Source organism: Symphalangus syndactylus, chromosome 8, assembly GCF_028878055.3.
Source record: "Symphalangus syndactylus isolate Jambi chromosome 8, NHGRI_mSymSyn1-v2.1_pri, whole genome shotgun sequence".
NCBI lineage: Eukaryota > Metazoa > Chordata > Mammalia > Primates > Hylobatidae > Symphalangus > Symphalangus syndactylus.
The window spans coordinates 41,987,959-42,009,023 of NC_072430.2; the positions used below are offsets into that span (position 1 = coordinate 41,987,959).

A 21,065-nucleotide genomic window follows, 5' to 3' on the forward strand; every position below is an offset into this window, starting at 1 on the left:
GCAACCTCTGCCTCCTGAGTTCAGGCAATTCTCCTGCCTCAGCCTCCTGAGTAGCTGGGATTATAGGCATGCACCACCACACCCAGCTAATTTTTTTGTATTTTTAATAGAGACGGGATTTCTCCATATTGGGCAGGCTGGTCTCCAGCTCCCGAGACTTCAGGTGATCCACCCGCCTCGGCCTCCCAAAATGCTGGGATTACAGGCATGAGCCACCACGCCCAGCCAAAATTTACCTTTTTAAAATATACAATTTAGTGGTCCTTAGTATTATTCACTAGGTTGTACAACTCTTACCACTGTCTAATTCTAGAACATTTGATGACCCCAAAAAGAAACCCCATACACACTGTCCCCTCCCTGACATGAACTTTCTGTCTCTGGAAACTTCATATAAATGGAAATATACAATATGTGTCCTTTTGTGACTAGCTTCTTTCACTTAGTATACTGTTTCCAAGGTTATATTGAAACAGATATATTGTAGCATGTATCAGCACTCTGCTCTTTTTTATGGCTGAATAATATTCTATTATACAGATACGTCACATTTTATGCATGCATCAGGTGATGGACCTTGGGTGTTGCCACTTTTTGGCTATTATGAATAATGCTGCTATCAACATTCATGTGCACAAGTTTTTATGTGAACATATGTGTTCAATACTCTTAAGTGTACACCTGGAAGTAGATTGCTGGGTTATATGGTAACTCTATGTTTAACTTTTTGAGGAACTGCCAAATTGTTTTCCAAAGCAGCTGTTCCATTTTACATTCTCATCAGCAATATGCAAATTTCTCCAGATCCTTGCCAACACTGGTTATTATTGTTTTTTTTGTTGTGGTCATCCCAGTGGGTGAGAAGTGATGTCTCCTTGTGATTTGAATTTGTATTCCTCTAATGACTAATGATGTAGAGCATCTTCTCATGTGCTTATGGCATGCATTTGCATATCTTCTTTGGAGAAATGTCTATTCAAATTACTTGCCCATTTTTAAATGGGATGTCTTTTTATTGTTGAATTTTAAGAGTCCTTTATATATTCTAGATACTAGACCCTTATCAGATATATGATTTCCAAGTATTTTCTCCCATTCTATAGGATGTGTTTTAAAAGTTTACTTTTGGGCCAGGCATCATGGCTCACGTTTGTAATCTCAACACTTTGGGAGGCTAAGGTGGGTGGATCACGTGAGCTCCGGAGTTTGAGACCAGCCTGGGCAATATGGCGAAACCCCATCTCTACTAAAACAAACAAACAAAAACAAAAAATGAAAATTAGCCGTACTGCAAACCTAGGGTGGTAGGTAAAGGAAGAAGTGAGGCCTAGAGTGTATTTTGGTTTGTTTCCTTGTTTTGCTTTCAAGAGGGGAGAAACAAGCATTATGTTTGTATCAGATGGTAATTATCTAGTGGGAGAGATGGGAGAATCGCTGGAGTGGTGTCGCTGAGTAGGTGATGGCACAGGACTGATGCCCGCCTGGAAGGGTGGCCTTCAATGGGGCACAGACAGTCACCTGTGGAAAAAGGTTGGAAGCAGAGTGTGGGCACAGCCCCGCCCGCGGGCCAAGAGCAAGCCTGTGGGAGTCTGTGCACCACTGCTGTCAAGGGAAGGATGAAGCAACAGTGCTGGCTGAGAGTGAGGATAGGGGGACGGGTGGGAGTCAGAGGGAGAAAGTATGAAAGGGTGTCTAGGGTAGAGCAAGTGCAGCTGGGGGACAGTGTGAAGCCAGTCAGCACTGAACCTGCAGGTGAGATCTGTGTCACAGGGTTGCCTGTGATCTGTTGCCCCATCACCCAGGCTGGAGTGCAGTGACACCATCTCGGCTCGCTGCAGCCTCAACCTCCCGAGCTCACTCCATCCTCCAACCTCAGCCTCCTGAGTAACTGGGACCAGAGGCACACGCCACCATGCCCGGCGAAATTTTGTAATTTTTATAGAGATTGGGTCTACCTGTGTTGCCCAGGCTGGTCTTGAACTCCTAGGTTCAAATGATCCTCCCGCCTCAGCCTTCCATAGTGCAGAGATTACAGGCATGAGCCACCGCACCCGGCCTATGTCTTGGATTTTAAGCTCGGTTCCGACATCAAAAGCCTTTATTGCTGGGTTCTTTACTCTCGGTAGCCCTCACTAGACTGTAAGCGCCATGCGGATGTAAACAGCGCTGTCTAGTTCACGGCTGTATCTCAACATCCAGCTCCTCATGCATGGGAGACTGTCAATACATAGCATTGAATCGTTGAATGAATGAAGCAATGAATGAGAAAAGTCCTAGAAGTGGCACGGTCTAGACTTCTGAAGCAGCCCCTTCCGCATCCCTGGATGATTCTAGACCTGCTCTCCGCACCCACCCCACACCCCATCCCACCCTCCCCTCTCTAAGCCGCCCCCCGCCCCTCACAGCCCCGCCGTGCAGACCTTGCGGCTTTAAGGCCGGCAGGAGCCGAGCCGGGCGGTGATTGGTGGTTTATTCTAAGGCTCAACTATGAGCTCATCCGCAGCCAATGGCCGTGCTGCACCGGCTGGCCCCGCACGCTGGATGCCGGAAAGCAGCTGCCCGCGGCGCGCTCTGGCGTGAAGGGCCGGTACGTGAGGGGGAGGCCTGGCCCGCGGACCCGGCTACCAGCTCGGGCAGGTACGGTGTTTTGTCCGGTCTCTTCTCCACCCTCCCAGGCGAGGGGCCCCCTCGGCCGTCCCTCCACCCTGGGACCGTGCACCTTGCGGCTGGGGCCCCGCGGGCTGCATGCGCCGCTTTCTGTGTCCAGGCGGGGCCGGCGGCTCTGCCCGACAGGACCCTGCCCGGCAGGGTGGCCCCTGAAGCCAGTCCCACCCAGGCACCCCCCAGAGCAAGGCCTCAGAGCCTCAAGTTCCCCTGGGCTTGGCCGAGCAGGGATGATGCGGCCTCCCTCCGCCTCCTGGCCGCATCCTGGCCCGGATTCAGCTCCCCGCCGGCTGAGGCTGTGGGTCTCCCTCCCCGCCCCACCGCCCATCCTGCTCTCTCCATTCTCTCTCCAAATAACCTGGGGTTGGAAGTTCCGGGCCCTGGCCATTCCCAATGGGACCTGGGAGAGCAAAGGCGGGGCAGCTCTGCGGGCCTCTCTGTGAGCCCCTTCCCTTCCCGCAGCCACGGCTCTCATCCCTTTGGCCGCCTGGGTCACACATTGCTCAGGAAGAAGCTGCTATCAGGTCCTTGGAGGCCGCATGACCTTCTCAAAAGTAAAGCCAGGAGGACAGCAACCCTCCCTGGGGCTAGGTCACCCTGCCCTCTTCTACCCACATCCAACGTGGCACCGAGTCTGCCACTCGGTCATTCCGTCTGCCAACAGGTCTTACAGCCCAGCTTTGTGCTCAGCTCTCTGCTGGCTCCAGGAGGGGTCCTCACTCGCTGACCACACTGACCTCAGGACCAAGGGAACAAAACACAGCAGGGGCAATCCATCCGGTCCACGGAGAAGTGCTAAACCCCAAAGGGTAAATGAGATTCCCACAGGAGGAGCAGGGAGGGGACAACAGGCAGGGTGGAGGGAACAGCATGAGGAACAGCATTTGAGCCCAGCGTGTGTGGCCTCCATGTGCTGAATGCGTACTGGATACCAAGCTTGCTCCATGGAGGCCCTGTGAAGGTGGCTGTGGATCACAGATATCCTCAGCTGTCTCCAGAGCTCAACACAGTACCAGATGCTCCAGAAATGTTTGCTGAACTGAACTTGATTGGAAAGGAAAACAGAGCCCTAGGCCTGCGCGGTGGCTCACGCCTGTAATCCCAGCACTGTGGGAAGCCAAGGCAGGCGGATCACTTGAGGTCAGGAGTTCAAGACCAGCCTGGCCAACATGGTAAAACCCTGTCTCTACTAAAAATACAAAAAGTAGCCAAGTGTGGTAGGCGAGTGCCTGTAATCCCAGCTACTTGGGATGCTGAGGCAGGAGAATTGCTTGAACCCGGGAAGTGGAGGTTGCAGTGAGCCCAGATCGCACCACTGCAATCCAGCCTGGGTGACAGAGCAAGACTCTGACTTAAAAAAAAAAAAAAAAAAAAAAAGAAGAAAACAGAATCCTGAGCTGGTTATGATTCTGTCATTACTACCACTTAGGAAGGACCTGGATCCATGAAAAGACCTTACCCACTTTAGCTCTGACCCCTTCAGTCTTTGGAGGTGAATATTAGTCTCCCTGACATTCAGTGGAGGAAACTGGGGTGTGGATAGGGGTGTTGCTCCCAGCTAGGTCCTCCCTAATGCATTTGCCCATTCCAGGTCCCAGCTGCAGGGCAGCCATGAGCCTGGTGGCCTGTGAGTGCCTGCCCAGCCCCGGCCTGGAGCCTGAGCCTTGCTCACGAGCACGGTCCCAGGCTCACGTGTACCTGGAGCAGATTCGCAACAGGGTGGCTCTGGGAGTGCCTGACATGACAAAAGGTGACTATCTGGTGGATGCGGCCACGCAGATCCGGCTGGCCCTGGAGCGTGATGTTAGTGAGGACTATGAGGCGGCCTTCAACCACTATCAGAATGGCGTGGACGTGCTGCTCTGTGGCATACACGGTGAGGACTGGGGCTGGGCAGGGCTGGGGTGGGTGGGGAAGGGCCAGTGCAGGGCTCCTCCTGTCACCCATCTGTCTTGTCCCCTGTCCATTTGTACTGAGTGAGCAGGGCACTATGCTGGCCTGCAGGGCCTCCATAAAGGACAATGACAGCTGGCACTTATTAAGCAGTTTCTACATGCCAGGCACTATTCTAAGGGCTTCATGTAGCTTCATTCATTTAAGCGTCACAGTAATAGAAATTACTATATATGTTGTTGTATGTCGTTCCAAGTACACAGGAACCATTTTTTAAATTCTCATGTTCCAGATGAGGAAGCTGAGGCATGGGGCAGTTCAATAGCTTGCTCAAGGCTCCACAGCTATCAAATGGCAGAGCTGGGGTTTGACTTCACAGGCTGTGTACTTGGCCCACTACACCTGACTGTCCCTGGAGCTGGGCTGGGCTCCTGCCCTCTGGGAGTTTGCATTCTAGTGGGGGGAGACTGATGAGTTGATTTGGACCATTGTAGTCTCAGGTAGGAAGAGGATTAGAGGGAAGTGAAGAGAGGAAAGAGGGAAACTGAGGTCAGACTGGGCTGGCCTAGAGCATTTTCTAGATGTTAGATCTCTAATCGGAGCACTGGAGAATGGTAGGTGCGGTATCCAGCTGAAGGACTGGCTAGAGTTCCAGAGAGAGAACAGTCACGGCCTAGAGGTGAGAGGGGAGGTCCCTCCAGGGCAGCGTGAGGAACTTCCATGTCAGGGGAGAGGCTGGTGCTGAGGCCAGTTTGAGACACCTGTGGGCTCTGGTGGCCAGGCTTGAGGTGGGCACTGGGCCCTTCCTGCCCTCTGGCTGAAGAGACCCCTCAAGCCTGGGCTTCCAGTCTGTCCAGCAAATTCCTGTATCCCCCGATCCTGGTCCCCACCTTAGCCTTCTTCACACTGGGCATCAGAGATGGAAGAAGCAATGCTCTCTGGAATCTTCTATCCCCTCCTCTGAAAAAATGGTTAGGGAAATCCCCACCCTGTCCCTTCCCAGGGTGTGACAGCCGCCAGCAAGGCAGTGGGTGCTAATGGTGAAGTGCTGTCTGCTGAGGAGTGACCCTAGTTCCTAACCTCCTCCTGCCAACTGCCTTCCTTCTCCTTCCTGGCTGGTCCCTCACCCCAGAGGAGGGGCTCACGAAGCAATCTGGGGGCAGAATCTGCTGAACCAGCCTCAGAAACAGGAGCTCTCTCCTTGGGAGGGCAGAGGGCAGGCAATGGGAGCTGGAACTCCAGCCCTCCGAGGCCGTGGCTAGGGACCCTGGTGACTCTTGTCCCCCACAGTTGACCCCAACAAGGAGCAACGTGAGGCTGTGAAGCTGAAAATTACCAAATACCTGCGGCGGGCAGAGGAGATCTTCAACTGCCACCTGCAGCAGCCGCTGAGCAGTGGAGCCAGCCCCAGCACGGTGAGGAGACCCCACACCCAAAGGCCTGAGCAGGAGGAGGGTTCTGAGGGGAGACTGTGGAGGCCCCGACACCCACAGGCCCGCCCTGGGCTGCAGGGCAGAGGCCGGCAGTGGAAGTCATTAGTCGGGCTGGAGTGTGCCAGGGCAGCCCATCTTCTTTTCCTCCTGGCTTCCTCTCTCTCCCACGCCTCATGGTTCATTCATTTTCAAACAACTCACTGAGTCATCTCCAGTCATCTGCCTCCCTCACAGAGCACTTGCCATGTGTGCACATATGCATCTACCAGCCTTGCACACCGTTCAGTTTACACGCTTATGTGTGTCCACACTCAGAGTCTCCTGATTCTCTGTTGTGAACCGGCATGCAATTTGGAGCAGACCCCGACACCCATGTGTGCACACACACACATATCTGTGTGCATGTATGTGCACACACACTCTCCCCACATGGCTTTCTCTAAACCAGTAAGTGTTCAGTGAGGGTGGAAAATGCATGCGCACTTCTTACCCCACGGATGCGCGCACTCACACAGCCCTCCTTGGCTCACTGCATCCTGTACGGCTGCCTTTCCCCAAAGTAGGTGCTTGGTCTTCAAGGCATGTTCCCTGAGACTCACAGGTTCCCAGGTTACTTCCCTATCCCCACCTTGGGAGCATCTGCATCTTTTGAGATGGAGTCTCACTTTGTCACCCAGGCTGGAGTGCAGTGGCGTGATCTTGGCTCACTGCAACCTCCACCTCCCGGGTTCAAGCGATTCTCCTGCCTCAGCCTCCCAAGTAGCTGGAATTACAGGCAGGCGCCACCATGCCCGGCTAATTTTTGTATTTTAGTAGAGATAGGGTTTCACCATGTTGGCCAGGCTGATCTCAAACTCCTGACCTCAAGTGATCTGCCCACCTCGGCCTCCCAAAGTGTTGGGATTACAGGCGTGAGCCATTGCGCCTGGCCTAGATGGGGCTTTTGAGAGGGGGCTTCTGAAGCCCAGAGAACTTCATGGGCCTTGGACGGGCTCAGCAGAGAGGTCGGCCTGACCACCCTGGACCAATATAGGTGCCTGTCAGTCAAGGCCAGCTTTTCCACCCAGCCTGCCGCTGTGGGGTGCGGCCTGCCTATACCCTTGCCCTCCCAACTGCTCTCCTTGCATCCAGAAGCCCCTGCCTGATGCCTGGTGAGAAGGCCATGGCCAAGGAGGGCTCGGCCCTGAGGCTGTGTGTGGCCTGTCTCCCTCCTCTGCAGGGTTTCAGCAGCCTGAGGCTCCGGCCCATTCGCACGCTGAACTCTGCCGTGGAGCAGCTGAGGGGCTGCAGGGTGGTCGGGGTCATCGAGAAGGTGAGTGAGTGGACACTCACCTTGCAGGAGGGAGACAGGGTATGCAATTTGGGGTGGTGGTGGGGAGAGAGACGTGATGTGCAGAAAGCAGGTCCACTGCTGTAGCAGTGGCCGCCACTCCTCCAGAGGAGGTGGGCAGGGGTCAGTGGGGAGTGCGAGTGCCGTTGTGTCCAGCAGTTCCCACCTCTCCCCCATCCCTAACATGCATGACTCTGGTCCTGGGTCCTGGAGAGGAAAATACAGGGAATGAGAAGAGGCTGATTGGCCAGGCACAGTGGCTCACACCTGGAATCCCAGCACTTTGGGCCAAGCACCAGGCCAAGGCAAGAGGACTGCTTGAGCCCAGGAGTTACAGGCCAGCTAGGGCAACATAGCAAGACCCCATCTCAAATAAAATAAAATATAAAAAGAAGAGGCAGACAGGCCCTTTCCACAGCCCTGCAGCTCAGATCCAGAAAACCTGCTCCTCGGGAGAATTGGGACAGAAACTGCAGGAGGAGCGAGGAGCTATGCCCAGGGCACCCTGCCAGCCCTTGAGGCCCTGCTCGCTCCCACTTCCCGCTTCCCACAGCACCCCCACCACACTCACCCTGAACCCCAGGGCTGCAGCCAAGATGCTCTACTGAGCACAGCTGGGGACTTCCTGCGGCTGGGATGTGCTCAATTCCAGAAACCTGTCCAGAGAGGGCCCGCACTGGCTCGTCCTTGCCCAGGGCCTTGGCAAGTCTACCCTTTTTTTCCTCTCCTGAACTAACTGTAACTTTACCCTGTCTCAATGCCATCTCGCATGCTTTGCCTTATTCAGGGCAGACAAGAAGATAGGAGGCGATGTCCCAACCATCACTTGGGGCACTCGTTGTTAGAGTGCTTCTGATTAGAAGGACAGAGAATGAGGTCAAATGAGAGTCCAGCCAGTATGAGGTTCCCCTCTTCCCCCGAACCCTGGAATAGTCACCCAAGAAGTTCTTTACCAAGCTGGCTAAATGGAGAGCTTCCTAAAAATACAGATGCCCAAGAATCTGTTATTTAACATACTCGCTGGGTGATTTTGGTAGATCTGGGGGCCCACAGAGAAAAGGAGACAGTACTGTGCTTCCCACAGGCAAGAGGATGACATGCTGCCTGCGGGAAGGCCCCGCGCTGGGCACCACCCCAGGTGGCCACGGGCAAGCCCCCTGCTCTCTGAGCTGTGGTTTCTTCCTCTGGAAAGTGAGATGAGAATTCTCCCCCTATGGGGTGATCTGGGAGGTAAAATAAAACAATTTTGGGGAAAGACCTGGCACATGCTATGACACTGAGTACATGCTTGATGGCTCTAAATACAAGTGACAGGAGTGAGCTGGGAGGCACGCAGGCTCCTGCTCCCGGGCCTTACTCCAGCTGCTTCTCCTAGGTCCCTGGGGCAGGCCCCAGACTGTCAGCGCAGGCCCTGCCAGCTTCCATCTGCCACGGTCCCCTCCCCACTGCTCAAGTGTCAGTGGCCACAACCCAACCTTGGCTGAACACAGCCGCTCCCAGGGACCAGCCGGGAGGTGACTGACACTGTGCCTCCCAGTAAGATCCCTCTGAACCATAAGTGTTATGGCGAGAGGGGTTCTGAGCTGAGTATGATAGGAAAACAGTGAGTTAAAGTTATATTGCTTTGTTTTTTAATGATAGGAGTTCTTAGAGTTTTTAGATGCAGATGTACACTGTGACACAGAATTCCCCAAACTTGTTTAGCCTCAGGAAAGTGGTTTAGGAATCCAGTGTTTCGAGGCCCTTGCAGATGGAAAGCACAAATTAAGGCCAAGCCCAACCATTTTTTTTTTTCTTGACATAGGGTCTCGCTCTGTAGCTCAGGCTGGAGTGCAGTGGTGTGATCTCATCTCACTGCAGCCTCGACCTACCAGGCTCAAGCAATCCTCCAACCTCAGCCTCCTGAGTAGCTGGGACCACAGTCTCAAGCCCTGCTAATTTCTTCTATTTTTTGTGGAGCGATCTCGCTGTGTTGCCAAGGCTGGTCTCAAACTCCTTGCCTCAGGTGATCCTCCACCTCCGTTTAGGCCTCCCAAAGCGCTTGGGATTACAGGCCTGAGCCACTGGCCCGCCCCATTCTATTTCAGGACTACCCTTCTTTTTTTTCTTTTTTATCCTGTTTTGGGTACTTAAGGACTTCACCTCCCTCCTGAGATCCTACTTCCTTTCCCTGTGTCATGCCCAAGCCAGGAGCATCACTTTCCCCAAGTTAGGAAAGGTGTCACTGCCCCTGAGCCTTGGTCCCTGCAGCCAGACTTGGATATACTGTCACCCTTGTTCCATTCCACAGCTCTGCCCAGACAGATCTGGGCAAGTGGGCAGTGCCAGCCAGCAGCAACCCTCAGGCCCAGGGAGGAAGCAAAGGGCTTGCTTAGGATGATGCTTGAGTGACCCTTAATGTGTCCAGCTGTTAGGATAACTAAGGGCTGAAGAGATGGTGGCAGGGAGCAGTGAGGTGGGTGGGTCGGGACTTGGTAAGCAGCCGGAATACCTGAGGGCCTGGCCTCAGAGCCTGGGGGCCAGAGAGACATCACTGGGTATTTGCTGAGCCTTGTGCAGGAGCCAGGCTCTGAGACAGGGTGGAGGAAGAAAAAGAAGGTCATCCAAGTCACTTCTTCTTTTATTTGGCTTAAACACAGGGGTGGGTTTTTTTTGTTTTTTTTGTTTGTTTTTTATTTTTAGTTGTTACCAACATTTAAAAATGTGCAGATTCTTATAAAAGTCCAGATTTCCTGCTTCTCTTGAAAAAATCAGATCTGGAAACACTGGGCTCGCATTCCCCTGTGGCAGCAGGGAGTGGAGGAAGAGATGCCTGCATTAGACGGGGCACCAGCCCTCCCTTCTGCGCCTCCACCCTGCCTATTTGCTCACATGCCTGGCCCCTGTGGGCCTTTGAGTTTAAGAACTTGTTTGAAACCTTTAGGCTTGTTTGTTCCATGGGAGATTCCTCCTGGGATTTTGATGCTTTGTGCATCTTTAAAGAAAAGGTTTACCGTGTTTCACCAAAGCTTTAATTGTCCCTCTGTCCCAAGAATTCAGTGGGTCTCTTTATTTAAAACAATTGCTCTTTTTTAAAAGGTGAGAGAAAGCACTAGAACTGCCTTCCATCTTCCCAAATGGAAGGCTCACCCGACAGTTGTATGGAACCTTCTCATTTACAGAGCTGTGGCATTAAATCCTCACAGTCACCATGGGGGAACGAAGCCTTATATGGTGCTGTTCAACACAGTAGTCACTAGGCACATAAGCCTCTGTGCATTCATATTCATTAAAGTGAAGTCATCTGTGTCTCAGTTGCACCAGTCACATTTCAAGTGCTCAATGGCCCCATGTGGACAGTGCAGACATATAATCCTGCCATCATGATAAGAAGTTCAACTGGACAGTGCTGCATTTTAATACTTGTCCTACAGAGAATTAAACTGAGGTTCAAAGAAGTCAATGGGGCTGGGCGCAGTGGCTCACACCTGTAATCCCAACACTTTGGGGAGCCAAGGTGGGTGGATCACCTGAGGTCAGGAGTTCGAGACCAGCCTGACCAACATGGTGAAACCCCGTCTCTACTGAAAATACAAAATTAGCTGGGTGTGGTGGCGCATGCCTGGAATCCCAACTACTTGGGAGGCTGAGGCAGGAGAATCGCTTGAACCTGGGAGGCAGAGTTTGCAATGAGCTGAGATCACACCATTGCACTCCAGCCTGGGCAACAACAGCGAAACTCCGTCTCAACAAAAATAAATAATAAACAAAGAAGTCAAGGCACTAGACAGTCCTTTGCCCCCCAAACCACTGAGTAAAAGGAGTTTCTTGTTTGGTTGGATGAATGGGAAAATGCCTCCTGCTTTGCTGCCCTTTTGAAATATAATGAAAGACAAAGGAGAAGAAAAAGAAAATCCCCTGAATCCTACCGAACTCCAAGATAATCACTGTTAATGTTTTAGTCTAATTATTTCTGAATACTGAGGTTGGTTTTAATATGTTTTTAACAGAAATCTTTCAGGGTATGGATCAAGGTTTATTTCTGGCTTCCTCAGCCTTCCCTCCTTCGCTGGTTTTTCAGGACTCTGTCAGTTAGAGGCCCTTGCCCAGGACAAGGTGGCGGGGAATCCCACTTGGCAAGGGACAGTGGGGAATTATCTGGGGTGTCAGGATTTGTGGGAAACTCTGTTCTCCTAAATGACTCCAGAGTTTTCTCCCTTGCTTTTTCAAACATTGCACAAGTTTGGTCAGGGAGCCAAGCTCAGGCTGGACTCGGTCTCTGGCTGTTGGAGGAGAGACCTCTGGTGGTCAGAGAGGACACCTCGCTCCTGCTGAGAAAAGGGTCCTGGGCGCTCATCTAGTCCACTGCCTTCCTTTCACTGATGATGGAGAAACAGGCTCAGGAAGGAAGGCCCTTACCAAGGTCACCTGGTTGTGCCCCCAGTTCCAGTAAAGTCTGCAGGGCTCCGGGATCAGCCTGCCTGGGTTCAAGTCCTGACTTGGCCACTTTTTAGCAGTGGGACAGTAGGCAACATAACCTGAGGCTCAGGCCTGAATTTTGGCAGGATTGTGGGGATAAAATTAACCTATGTAAAGTGCACAGAGTAACCACTTTATAGCCAGGGTGGGCTTCCCCTCGGATGACACTGGTAATAATCACAACAGGTTATCAAGGGTGTGTTCTGCGGCAGGCACAGGCTGCTGCTCTGCCTGAATTGCCTGCTTTAACAGAATCCTCTTCAGGACCCCCTGAAGGAAGTGCTGCTATGACCCCATTTTGTAGTTAAAAAGAGCAAGGTTCAGAGAGGCCATGTGACTTAGCAAATGTGATCACTGACATTCTCACAGCCTTTCCACTCACCAAGGGCTTTCTTGTTTTTTTGTTGTTTTGTTTTGTTTTTGAGATGGAGTCTCTCTCTGTTGCCCAGACTAGAGTGCAGTGGCTTGATCTAGGCTCACTGCAACTCTGCCTCCTGAGTTCAAGTGATTCTTCTACTTCAGCTTCCCAGGTAGCTAGGATTACAGGTGGGCACCACTATGCCCAGCTAATTTTTGTATTTTTAGTAGAGACGAGGTTTCACCATGTTGGCCAGGCTGGTCTTGAAATCCTGACCTCAGGTGATCCACCTGCCTTGGCCTCCCAAATTGCAGGGATTACAGGCATGAGCCACCACACCTGGCCCTCACCAAGGGCTTTCTGTATGGCTTCAACAATCCAGAGATGTAGGGAAGGTAGGCATTTGGAATTCCTGGTTGGTAGATGAGAAAATCAATTCAATTTGCCCAAGATCGAAGCCCAGTGCCCCTTCCCCTACCCTGATCCCAAGCTGTGGCCTTCCTCACTGCCCAGCAGCCTGGCCTCAGGGCCCAGTTCCCACCCCCGACCATGGCTGGCCACGGCCTCCCTGGGGAATGTCCACAGGGCAGGCCAACAGCCAAGGAGTCACAACCCCAGGGTGCTGGCCTTGCCTCCACACGCCCTCACCTGGGCTGAATCCTCTGCCTTCCTGCCCTCGACGTACCCGTATGCCTGCTCCTACTGCTGGGGCCCGCCCCTGCCCACCATGCAGATGAGTCAGGGGCCCAACTCCAAACATGGCCCTGACCTTGTGATTGACAGCATCTGCCTCTAATGGAAACCAACACAAGAAGGAGAGGCTGCTGTCCAAAGACAGCCTCTCAAGCGGACTTTACTTATTTATTTTAAATTTTTATTTGCAGTCAGGAGTACATGTGCAGGTTTTTCACATAGATAAACTTGTATCATGGGGGTTTGTATAAATGAAGGGGGTGGAGTGGAATGGGAAAAAGGCCTGAACGCAGCGTGCCAAGCCTGCACAACATGGCTGCGCTGGGGAGACCTGGAGTCACCTCGGAGCTGCGGCTTCCTCAATTGTAAAACAGATCAGAGGAAGTGACTGGCTCTGAGGTCCCTTCCAGCCATGACACCTCAGACCCTGCAGGATGGTGGGGCTTTGGCCAAGGCCTTGGGTGAGGGGTTGATCTCTGGGGGTCCAGGTGGAACAGGGCTTCTCAGTTGATCTCTGGGGTCCAGGTGGAACAGGGATTCTCAGCCCTCCCGTCAGGTGGCGTGAGGCCTGGCCTAGCATGGGCAGGGAGAGGGCAGGGCATTCTGCTCGCATGCCCACCATGCACACAGCCAAGGCCCGGGCTGCTCACAGTGCGTGTGTCCAGCACCTACTACATCCCTGCACTGTGCAGAGCTCCGGGAATACAGAGCTCACAGTCCAGTGGGAGACAGATTAGACAGTGTGAAGAGGGTCTCCTAAGGGTGAACTAAGAGAGCATTGGAGACAGATTAGGGACCCCAGCCCCTGTAATCTTGGGAAGGCTTCCTGGAGGAGGCAGCATCTGAGACCACAGGTCTAGCAGGGCTGGGTGAGCAGGATAGGATCGATGTCCACTTCAGAAGTGCCATCAAAGCCCGCCCTCCCTGCCCTGCCACTGGAGTGAGCCAGCCTCAGTGGAGGAACCTGGGAGGGGGTCAGGCTGGGGTCACGGAGCCCCAGGAGCTAGTACATGCCTTAACCAGTGCCTCCTGGACTTTGGCAGGTGCAGCTGGTCCAGGACCCGGCAACCGGAGGGACCTTCGTGGTGAAGGCAGGTGCCACCCTGCCCCTGCCACTCTGCATTCCCCTTGGATCTTTCTCAGGGCTCTTGGAAACTCCTACCCAGAACCTGCATTTGAAGCCTGCACTCCCTCCCCCAAAAGCTGCTTGTTCTGCCTGAACATGCCCTGCTTTCCAGATGGACACACATGCACGTGCGCGCGCACACACACACACACACACAAACATACATGCACACACACTGCCCCCTCTTTGGCTAGAGGGTGGAGGACCCAGATTCTACAAGGGCAAGGGGGGTAAGGACAGTTCAGGAAATGAGGGAGGCAGTTGCTGCACCCTCATTCGGGTGCCCCTGAAGCCAGGGCTAGGAGGTCCCCTAACAGCAGCAGTCTCTGGCCTGTCCCCGGCTGATCTGCCTGCCCTGCCCCTCCCAGAGCCTACCCAGGTGCCACATGGTGAGCAGGGAGCGGCTGACCATCATCCCACATGGAGTGCCCTACATGACGAAGCTGCTCAGGTACTTCGTGAGCGAGGACTCCATCTTCCTGCACCTAGAGCATGTGCAAGGTGAGCAGGCCTGGGGCCCCCTGTCAGCTCCCCAGGCCTTTGGGGTATGTCGTCAACCCTTAAAATGTGGAGCCCTGGCAGGGCATGGTGGTTCACGCCTGTAATCCCAGCACTTTGGGAGGCCGAGGCAGGCAGATCAACTGAGGTCAGGAGTTCGAGACCAGCCTGGCCAACATGGTGAAACCCTGTCTTTACTAAAAATACAAAAACTAGCCAGGCGTGCTTGCACGTGCCTGTAATCCCAGCTACTTGGGAGGTGGAGGCAGGAGAATGGCCTGAACCCTGGAGGTGGAGGTTGCAGTGAGCTGAGATCACGCCACTGCACTCTAGCCTGGGCAACAGAGCAAGACTCCGCCTCAAAAAAAAGCTGACTCCTGGGGAGGGGCGGAGCTTGCACCAGATGTACAGCACAGATCAGGGGACCCGGCCTTTCTGGAGGCCAGTCAGGCTATTGTGGGCCCCTGTGTGGTACCAAGAGGGCAGGGGACATCCTGGGGAGGATGTCCACATCGTGGGTGGGCGTGAGAATCACAGCTGTCTCCTCTGTCGCTGTTTCCTCTAGCGTTGGCTCTTTTCATTTTTCCGGGCTGTGCCGATCCCTTGGGAGTGGCCAGACAGGGTGGTGGTGACTGACGTTATGAGGACAGGAACTGGGCCACGTAGCAGATACTGATGATTATATTGATGACTTTTTAAAGTAAGGTGCACATCTGGGGTCATGACACAGTCATCATAAGTGTGTGCCTGACTTTCTTTAAATTTCTTTATATCAGTCTCCCTAAAAACAGTGTTCACACTAGTGAACCCACCACCCAAACCACGGACACTGATAGTGCTGGACATCTATCGGTGGCGTGCCAGTTTGTAAGGCTGGGCCCACTTTAGGTGGGTCAAGAGGAGGGCAGAGGGCATTCTAAGCTGAGGGGTGGGAAGGAGCAGAGGTGAGAGGGCTGAACTAGGCCAGGACACCCAGAGGCGGAAAGTCTGTGCCTAAGACAGAGGGGAGGCAGGAGTGGGAGCGGGCCCTGGCATCCATACTCATTTTCTCCCTGTCCCCACGCTCACCGCTCCCTCTGCCTGGCCCAGGAGGCACTCTCTGGTCCCACCTGCTCTCCCAGGCGCACCCCCGACATTCTGGGCTCAGCTCTGGCTCTACCCAGGAGAGGATGAAGGCTCAGCTCAACCCCCACCTCAACCTCCTGACCCCAGCGAGGCTCCCCTCAGGCCATACCCCTGGCCAGGACAGAGTCGCCCTGGAGCCTCCTAGGACTTCTCCGAGCCTTCCCCTAGCTGGGGAGGCCCCATCCACCAGACCCCAGAGGGAGGCTGAAGGTGAACCCACAGCCAGGACCAGCACCTCTGGCTCCTCGGACCTTCCAAAGGCCCCAGGTGGCCACCTGCACCTTCAAGCTAGGCGGGCTGGCCAGAACTCAGATGCTGGGCCCCCTCGGGGGCTCACTTGGGTTCCTGAGGGGGCCGGCCCGGTGCTAGGGGGCTGTGGCCGAGGCATGGATCAGAGCTGCCTGTCAGCAGATGAGGCCGGCTGGGGCTGTGGCAGGGCCACCTGGAGTGTGAGAGAGGAGCAAGTGAAGCAGTGGGCGGCAGAGATGCTGGTAGCGCTGGAGGCGCTGCACGAGCAGGGGGTGCTGTGCCGGGACCTCCACCCCGGGAACCTGCTCCTGGACCAGGCAGGTAGGTGCCTTCCCCGCCTCCCAGGGGGGCGGCCCCCAAAGCCTCCAGGCAGAGGACTAGAGATCCCCAAAGTCGAGCGGACCTCTAAGGTTGTCTGCTCCTCCCTGGCCCCAACGAGCCTTTCAGTGGGCCTAGGCTGGAGTCTGTTGGCCGAGGCTCCTGGGAGTACCCTGTGGGCTCTATGGGCCTCAGAGTGCTGTGCCCCTGTGGAGGGTGCTGTGCCTCTGCCAAGGTTCTGTCCAGCAAGGCCATTGGCTCCCACCGCATGACTGTTGGGGGAAGCCCTGCAACCCCCTCCCCTGTATCAGCTGTCCTCAATCTTTGTCCCCTCCTTTTTCCTCCCACACACTGGAGGTCACATCCGGCTCACATATTTTGGCCAGTGGTCAGAAGTGGAGCCCCAGTGCTGCGGGGAGGCCGTGGACAATCTCTACAGCGCCCCAGGCAAGAAGGGGGAGGCCGGGGTGGGGGCCCTGGCACCTGGGTGCCTTTGTGTGGGTTGCACCCAGAGTCTGAGGATGACAGAGGGGGTGGGTGGTGTCTGGGTAGGCTGAGGAGAATGGAAGAGGCCCTTTTAGGTGAGGCTGGGACACCTGTGTTCTTGTTCCCACAGAGGTGGGTGGGATTTCCGAGCTGACGGAAGCCTGTGACTGGTGGAGCTTTGGGTCTCTACTGTATGAACTGCTGACGGGAATGGTGAGTGGCTGGGCTGGGTGTAGTGCCCTGGTGGGTGCCACTGAGTGTGGGATGGGACAGGCTTAGTCCATCCAGCCAGTCTGGGCAGAGACTGCCTGGCTGTCCTACCAGCACAACTGCCCCCGAAGCCAGGGACACACTTAGCACTCCCAACACATTAGTTGGCTATAGCTAAGGAGACTGTCAACTTCTATGAATGAGAGTAGAGTGGGATGGTCAGGGAAGGTTTCTGCCAGAGAGCCTGGGCCCAGGTGGTGTCAGATTTGGAGGAAGCGCAGAATGTGACACAGCCCTTCTTCCCTGGAAGGCTGTTCAATCATCCTGAGCCCACTGTTCACTCCTCCCACCCATGACCTCGTGGGCTGTCACCCCCAGACCTTAGCTGGAGGATGGGAGAGAGGGGCTTTTTCACCCAGGCAAGCAGCTACCCTGTCCAGCCTGGCTTAACCAAGAGCTCAAAAGATGCCCCTGCAAACACTCCGGGAACCTGTGTTTGCAGGTTGCAATCAGAGCAGGCACTCTTGGGAACAGTTGATGGCTCTGCCTTCTGTCCTCCCCACTCATGAGCTGAGCACTGCAACTGAGGCCAGTTATGTAGGCAGCAAGGGGGAGGCCAAACTGCATTTGAACAGGAAATAGCCGGAATGGATGCAGCGTGAACTGAAGTCCAGAGCTGACCAGTCCATCCAGGCTCCCTCCTGCTTTCGTCCCATGGCACAGGGCCCTGAGAGTCCTGGCTGCAGTTTCCCCCAGAGTGGCTCTCTTTCCTATCTCCTCCCACCTCTCCAGTCCAGAGCTCTTGGCCTTCTTCCTGGGGGTTACTGGAAACTCATACTTCCCTCCAGACAGACCCTCTGCTCCCCAAAGCTGTGCCTTTCTGGGGTGTGGAGAGGTCCTATTTTCTTTTATTGCCACGCCCCTGCCTTGGCCCCGATGGTAGCATGCCATGGCCTGCTGCCAAATGAATAGCCCATGTGGATTTTTAAAATAAGGAGACAAGTTCCATCACTGTTCCCAAGAGTGCCTGCCCTGACTGCAAGCCAGGATAGTTGCTTCTAGCAAGCTTGGAGCCAAGAGACCTAGGTTCAAACCCTGAACTCAGCACAAGTCCCTTTACCTCTCTGGGGCTGTTTCTTGCCTTTCGTGGATAACGTAAAGGCACTGCTTAGCCATCAGGCACTGTGTCTGGCTGTAGCAACTATCATTATTGTCATCATCCTCATGGGATGTGACATGGGGAAAAAAAATCCTGGCTGCCACTGGAGTGTAGACAGTCCTGGGGTTGCCTCCTCAGAGGCCCTTCCCTGTGTCCTCCCAGGCACTGTCCCAGAGCCACCCTTCAGGAATCCAGGCCCACACCCAGCTCCAGCTGCCCGAGTGGCTCAGTCGCCCAGCGGCCTCTCTGCTAACTGAGGTGAGGTGTAGCCCAGCCAGAGGAAGCAGCTGCCTAGCCTGAGGAAGGTGCTGGGAGGGGCGCAGAACTGTGTCTGAACCACGTGTGCTTTGTGCCCAGTGTCTGATGTGGGTGCAGAGCGCAGTAGGGTCAACACATTTCTGTATGTTGGTGGCCAACCACCACCAATGTCCCCAGGGTAAAATGGGGGTTCCATGGGCCAGGCTGCCAGGGAGCAGGCCCCCTAGGGGCCATAGTGGTTGGAGTCCCTGGAGGTCACCCCATGCCTCGGCAGCTGGAGTGGCCCAGCTGACTGGGCCTCTCTCTGCAGCTGCTGCAGTTCGAGCCTACCCGGCGCCTGGGCATGGGAGAAGGTGGTGTCAGCAAACTCAAGTCCCATCCCTTTTTCAGTACCATCCAGTGGAGCAAACTGGTGGGGTAAGAGGGCAGAGCGGGTGACGGAAGCAGCTGGCCTGGTCTGGATCGCCTCTCTTCCTTGCCTGACACCCAACCCAGGGCTGGCCCTCTATCAGCGGGCTTTGGGCGAGGAATGGAGGGCACTGTCTGTCCTGCTGGGCTCCCACTGGGGCCTCAGAATTATGGCCACCACCCAGGAAGGGCCAGCTCCTAGAAAAGCTGGAGGTGGGGGCAGTCAAGGCTTGCCCTGCTAAGCAGCTTGAACCTTCCACCCATCAGTCAACAGACCCGTTGAGCATGCGGACTCACCATGTTAAAGGTTGCCTTCTGTGGCACTGGCGCTGAGCTGTTGACCACCTGCTGCACCCTACTGTGAGGTTCTGTGACTCACTCACTGCCATGTTGTGCCCCACTCAGGACATCTCTGGAGACTCATCTCAGGACACTGGTCCACTGGCTCAGTGGACCCAAACCACTGTCCTGGCTAGTCCTCTTAGTCACACAGCAAGTAGGCCTCTACCACCAGAAGCCGTTCCTGCAGCTGGGAAGGCCCAGAAGCAGGAATGCCATCTGTTGTGTGGGGAAGGATGAGGCAGGGGACAGGATGACCCCCCCGCATTCCTGACTATGCCCCCTATCTTGTGATTTCAGACTTGGGAGAGCAAAAGGGAGGGGAAGAAAATAAGAGGAATGGGGGGAGGAAGGAATGCACGGCTCTGCCCCTTAGAGCAAGTCTGAAGCCAGAATCAAGAGTCCTCCTCCCCAGTGGGCCCATCTGTGTGGGGAAGGGGAACAGCCTGCCCCAGGGGTGCAAGAGGACAGCAATTCAGCCTCCAGGCCAAAGCAGCTGAGACAAGGTGTGTCCATCAGGACTCCCTCTCAGGCCTTGGCTGTTTACCATTGTCACTGCCTACTGTGACTTCATGCCCTTTTGGGATAAGAAACCACAAAACGCATGGAACAACTATCCATGGCTCTTAGCCAGAAATATCTTGCTTCTGGTCTCTGAAAAACCACTGCTTCACTGCTTCCGACCACTGCTTCACGAAGCACAAGTCACTTCTGGAACTTCTGTGCTTCATCCACCCAAAGCTACACATCTGACACTTTGTTGGGCCCTGAGTTTAGAATACTGTGGGTCCCAGCTCTTACAGTCAACCTCCTTTTGATAAAATGGGGCAAGTAATGCCTATTTTGCAGGTTTACCAGATAAATTAAAGCTTCTAACACCAAGTCCTGTTCTTCCTTTCATTCAACCTAATTTGTTTTTCTATCTACTAGAGCTCTAGTTCTACTCTCTGGTACCCACTTCCCTCCTGTGACAGACCTTCACAGAGGGATGGTCCCACTGCAAGAGAGCTCAGCAGACAGGGACTCTGGAAAGACAAGGCTGTGTTTAAGCCTGGAATCCATCACACCTGCCACCTGCAGTCTAGGTTAGCTACCCACCCTGTACACTCACCCTCACTGACCACTGCTCCTAGGTCATCAACCCTCACCTGTTCATGTGTATTGACCTTGAGCATCTTGGTCCACAAGGCAATCAAATCCAAATGAAATGAGATGCCCCCGCTCCTCCCAAATCCATCACTGAAATAATGTAAGCCCTCACAAAAAATGCAAGTCTACTGGTGTTTTGAAAGGGCTTCACAAAGATGGTGACCCCAAATTCTCTAGAGTATAGCTTGACAGTTTCAAGGAAGCTGGGGCACTAAGAGACTATGATGCTTTATGGAAACTAAAAAAAAAAAAAAATCCTAAGCCCCCCCCCAACCATCTGTATAGACCCCTTGTCTCAGTCAAGGGTATTCCAAAGTTAACCTGAAAAGCTAGTTCGGGCCATGGTGGGAAGAGGGAGCCAGCCATGCCTCATTATACTCCCCTCCCTTTTGGAATTACTGTTAAAACAGGCTCCTTAAGTCTGATGAGAAGCATTTACATGTTCTCTGAAGCCTGCTGGCTGGAGGCTTCATCTGCAGCCTCCACAACCCCTTATTGTAACCCAGACATTCCTTTCTATTGATCCCAGGTCTTTAGATAATAACTCTTTCAACCAATTGCCAATCAGAAAATCTTTGATTCTGCCGATGACAACACGCCCAGGCCTTGAGCCGTCCTGCCTCTCCAGACCAAACCACTGTACATCTTACATGTACTGACTGGTGTCTCATGTCTCCCTAAAATGTATTAAGTGTATAAAACTAAGCTGTAGCCAGACCACCCTAGGCACATGTTCTCAGGATCTCCTGAAAGTTGTGTCACAGGCCATCAGTCACATTTGGCTCAGAATAAATCTCTTCAAATATTTTACAGAGGTTGACTCTTTGGCAACACTTTCCTGGCTGGCAGTCAGGGTTCTACCTTCTGTCGAATTAGGACAGTGTTAACTTCCACATAAGGGATTTCTGATT

At 54.0% G+C, this 21,065-nt stretch overlaps 1 protein-coding gene across 13 annotated transcripts; it reads left to right on the forward strand.

Moving 5' to 3' along the window:
* Positions 1-2,506: 2,506 nt before the first annotated feature.
* Positions 2,507-20,961, forward strand: RPS6KL1 (ribosomal protein S6 kinase like 1). Of its 13 annotated transcripts, none has more exons than XM_055288759.2 (14): positions 2,535-2,637; positions 3,329-4,156; positions 4,256-4,540; positions 5,848-5,972; positions 7,210-7,302; positions 13,873-13,920; positions 14,324-14,456; positions 15,543-16,148; positions 16,503-16,592; positions 16,762-16,844; positions 18,163-18,258; positions 18,569-18,675; positions 19,980-20,090; positions 20,684-20,961. In XM_055288759.2, the coding sequence occupies exons 3-14, from the start codon at positions 4,276-4,278 to the stop codon at positions 20,811-20,813; spliced, it is 1,887 nt and encodes a 628-aa protein (XP_055144734.1). In that variant the 5' UTR covers positions 2,535-2,637; positions 3,329-4,156; positions 4,256-4,275; the 3' UTR covers positions 20,814-20,961. The 13 variants fall into 13 exon arrangements, with proteins under 13 accessions (XP_063500300.1, XP_063500302.1, XP_055144734.1 ...); XM_055288760.2 differs by having other exon boundaries at positions 3,329-3,836; XM_055288761.2 differs by having other exon boundaries at positions 2,544-2,637; positions 3,329-3,473.
* The last annotated feature ends 104 nt before the right edge of the window (positions 20,962-21,065 follow it).

Excerpts from the sequence above, each read along its gene's own strand:
- RPS6KL1 (XM_055288759.2), top strand. The coding sequence starts at position 4,276 with ATGAGCCTGGTGGCCTGTGAGTGCCTGCCCAGCCCCGGCCTGGAGCCT. Across the intron at positions 13,921-14,323 it reads GAGGGACCTTCGTGGTGAAG|AGCCTACCCAGGTGCCACAT; the intron begins GCAGGTGCCACC and ends TGCCCCTCCCAG. Across the intron at positions 16,149-16,502 it reads CCTGCTCCTGGACCAGGCAG|GTCACATCCGGCTCACATAT; the intron begins GTAGGTGCCTTC and ends CACACACTGGAG.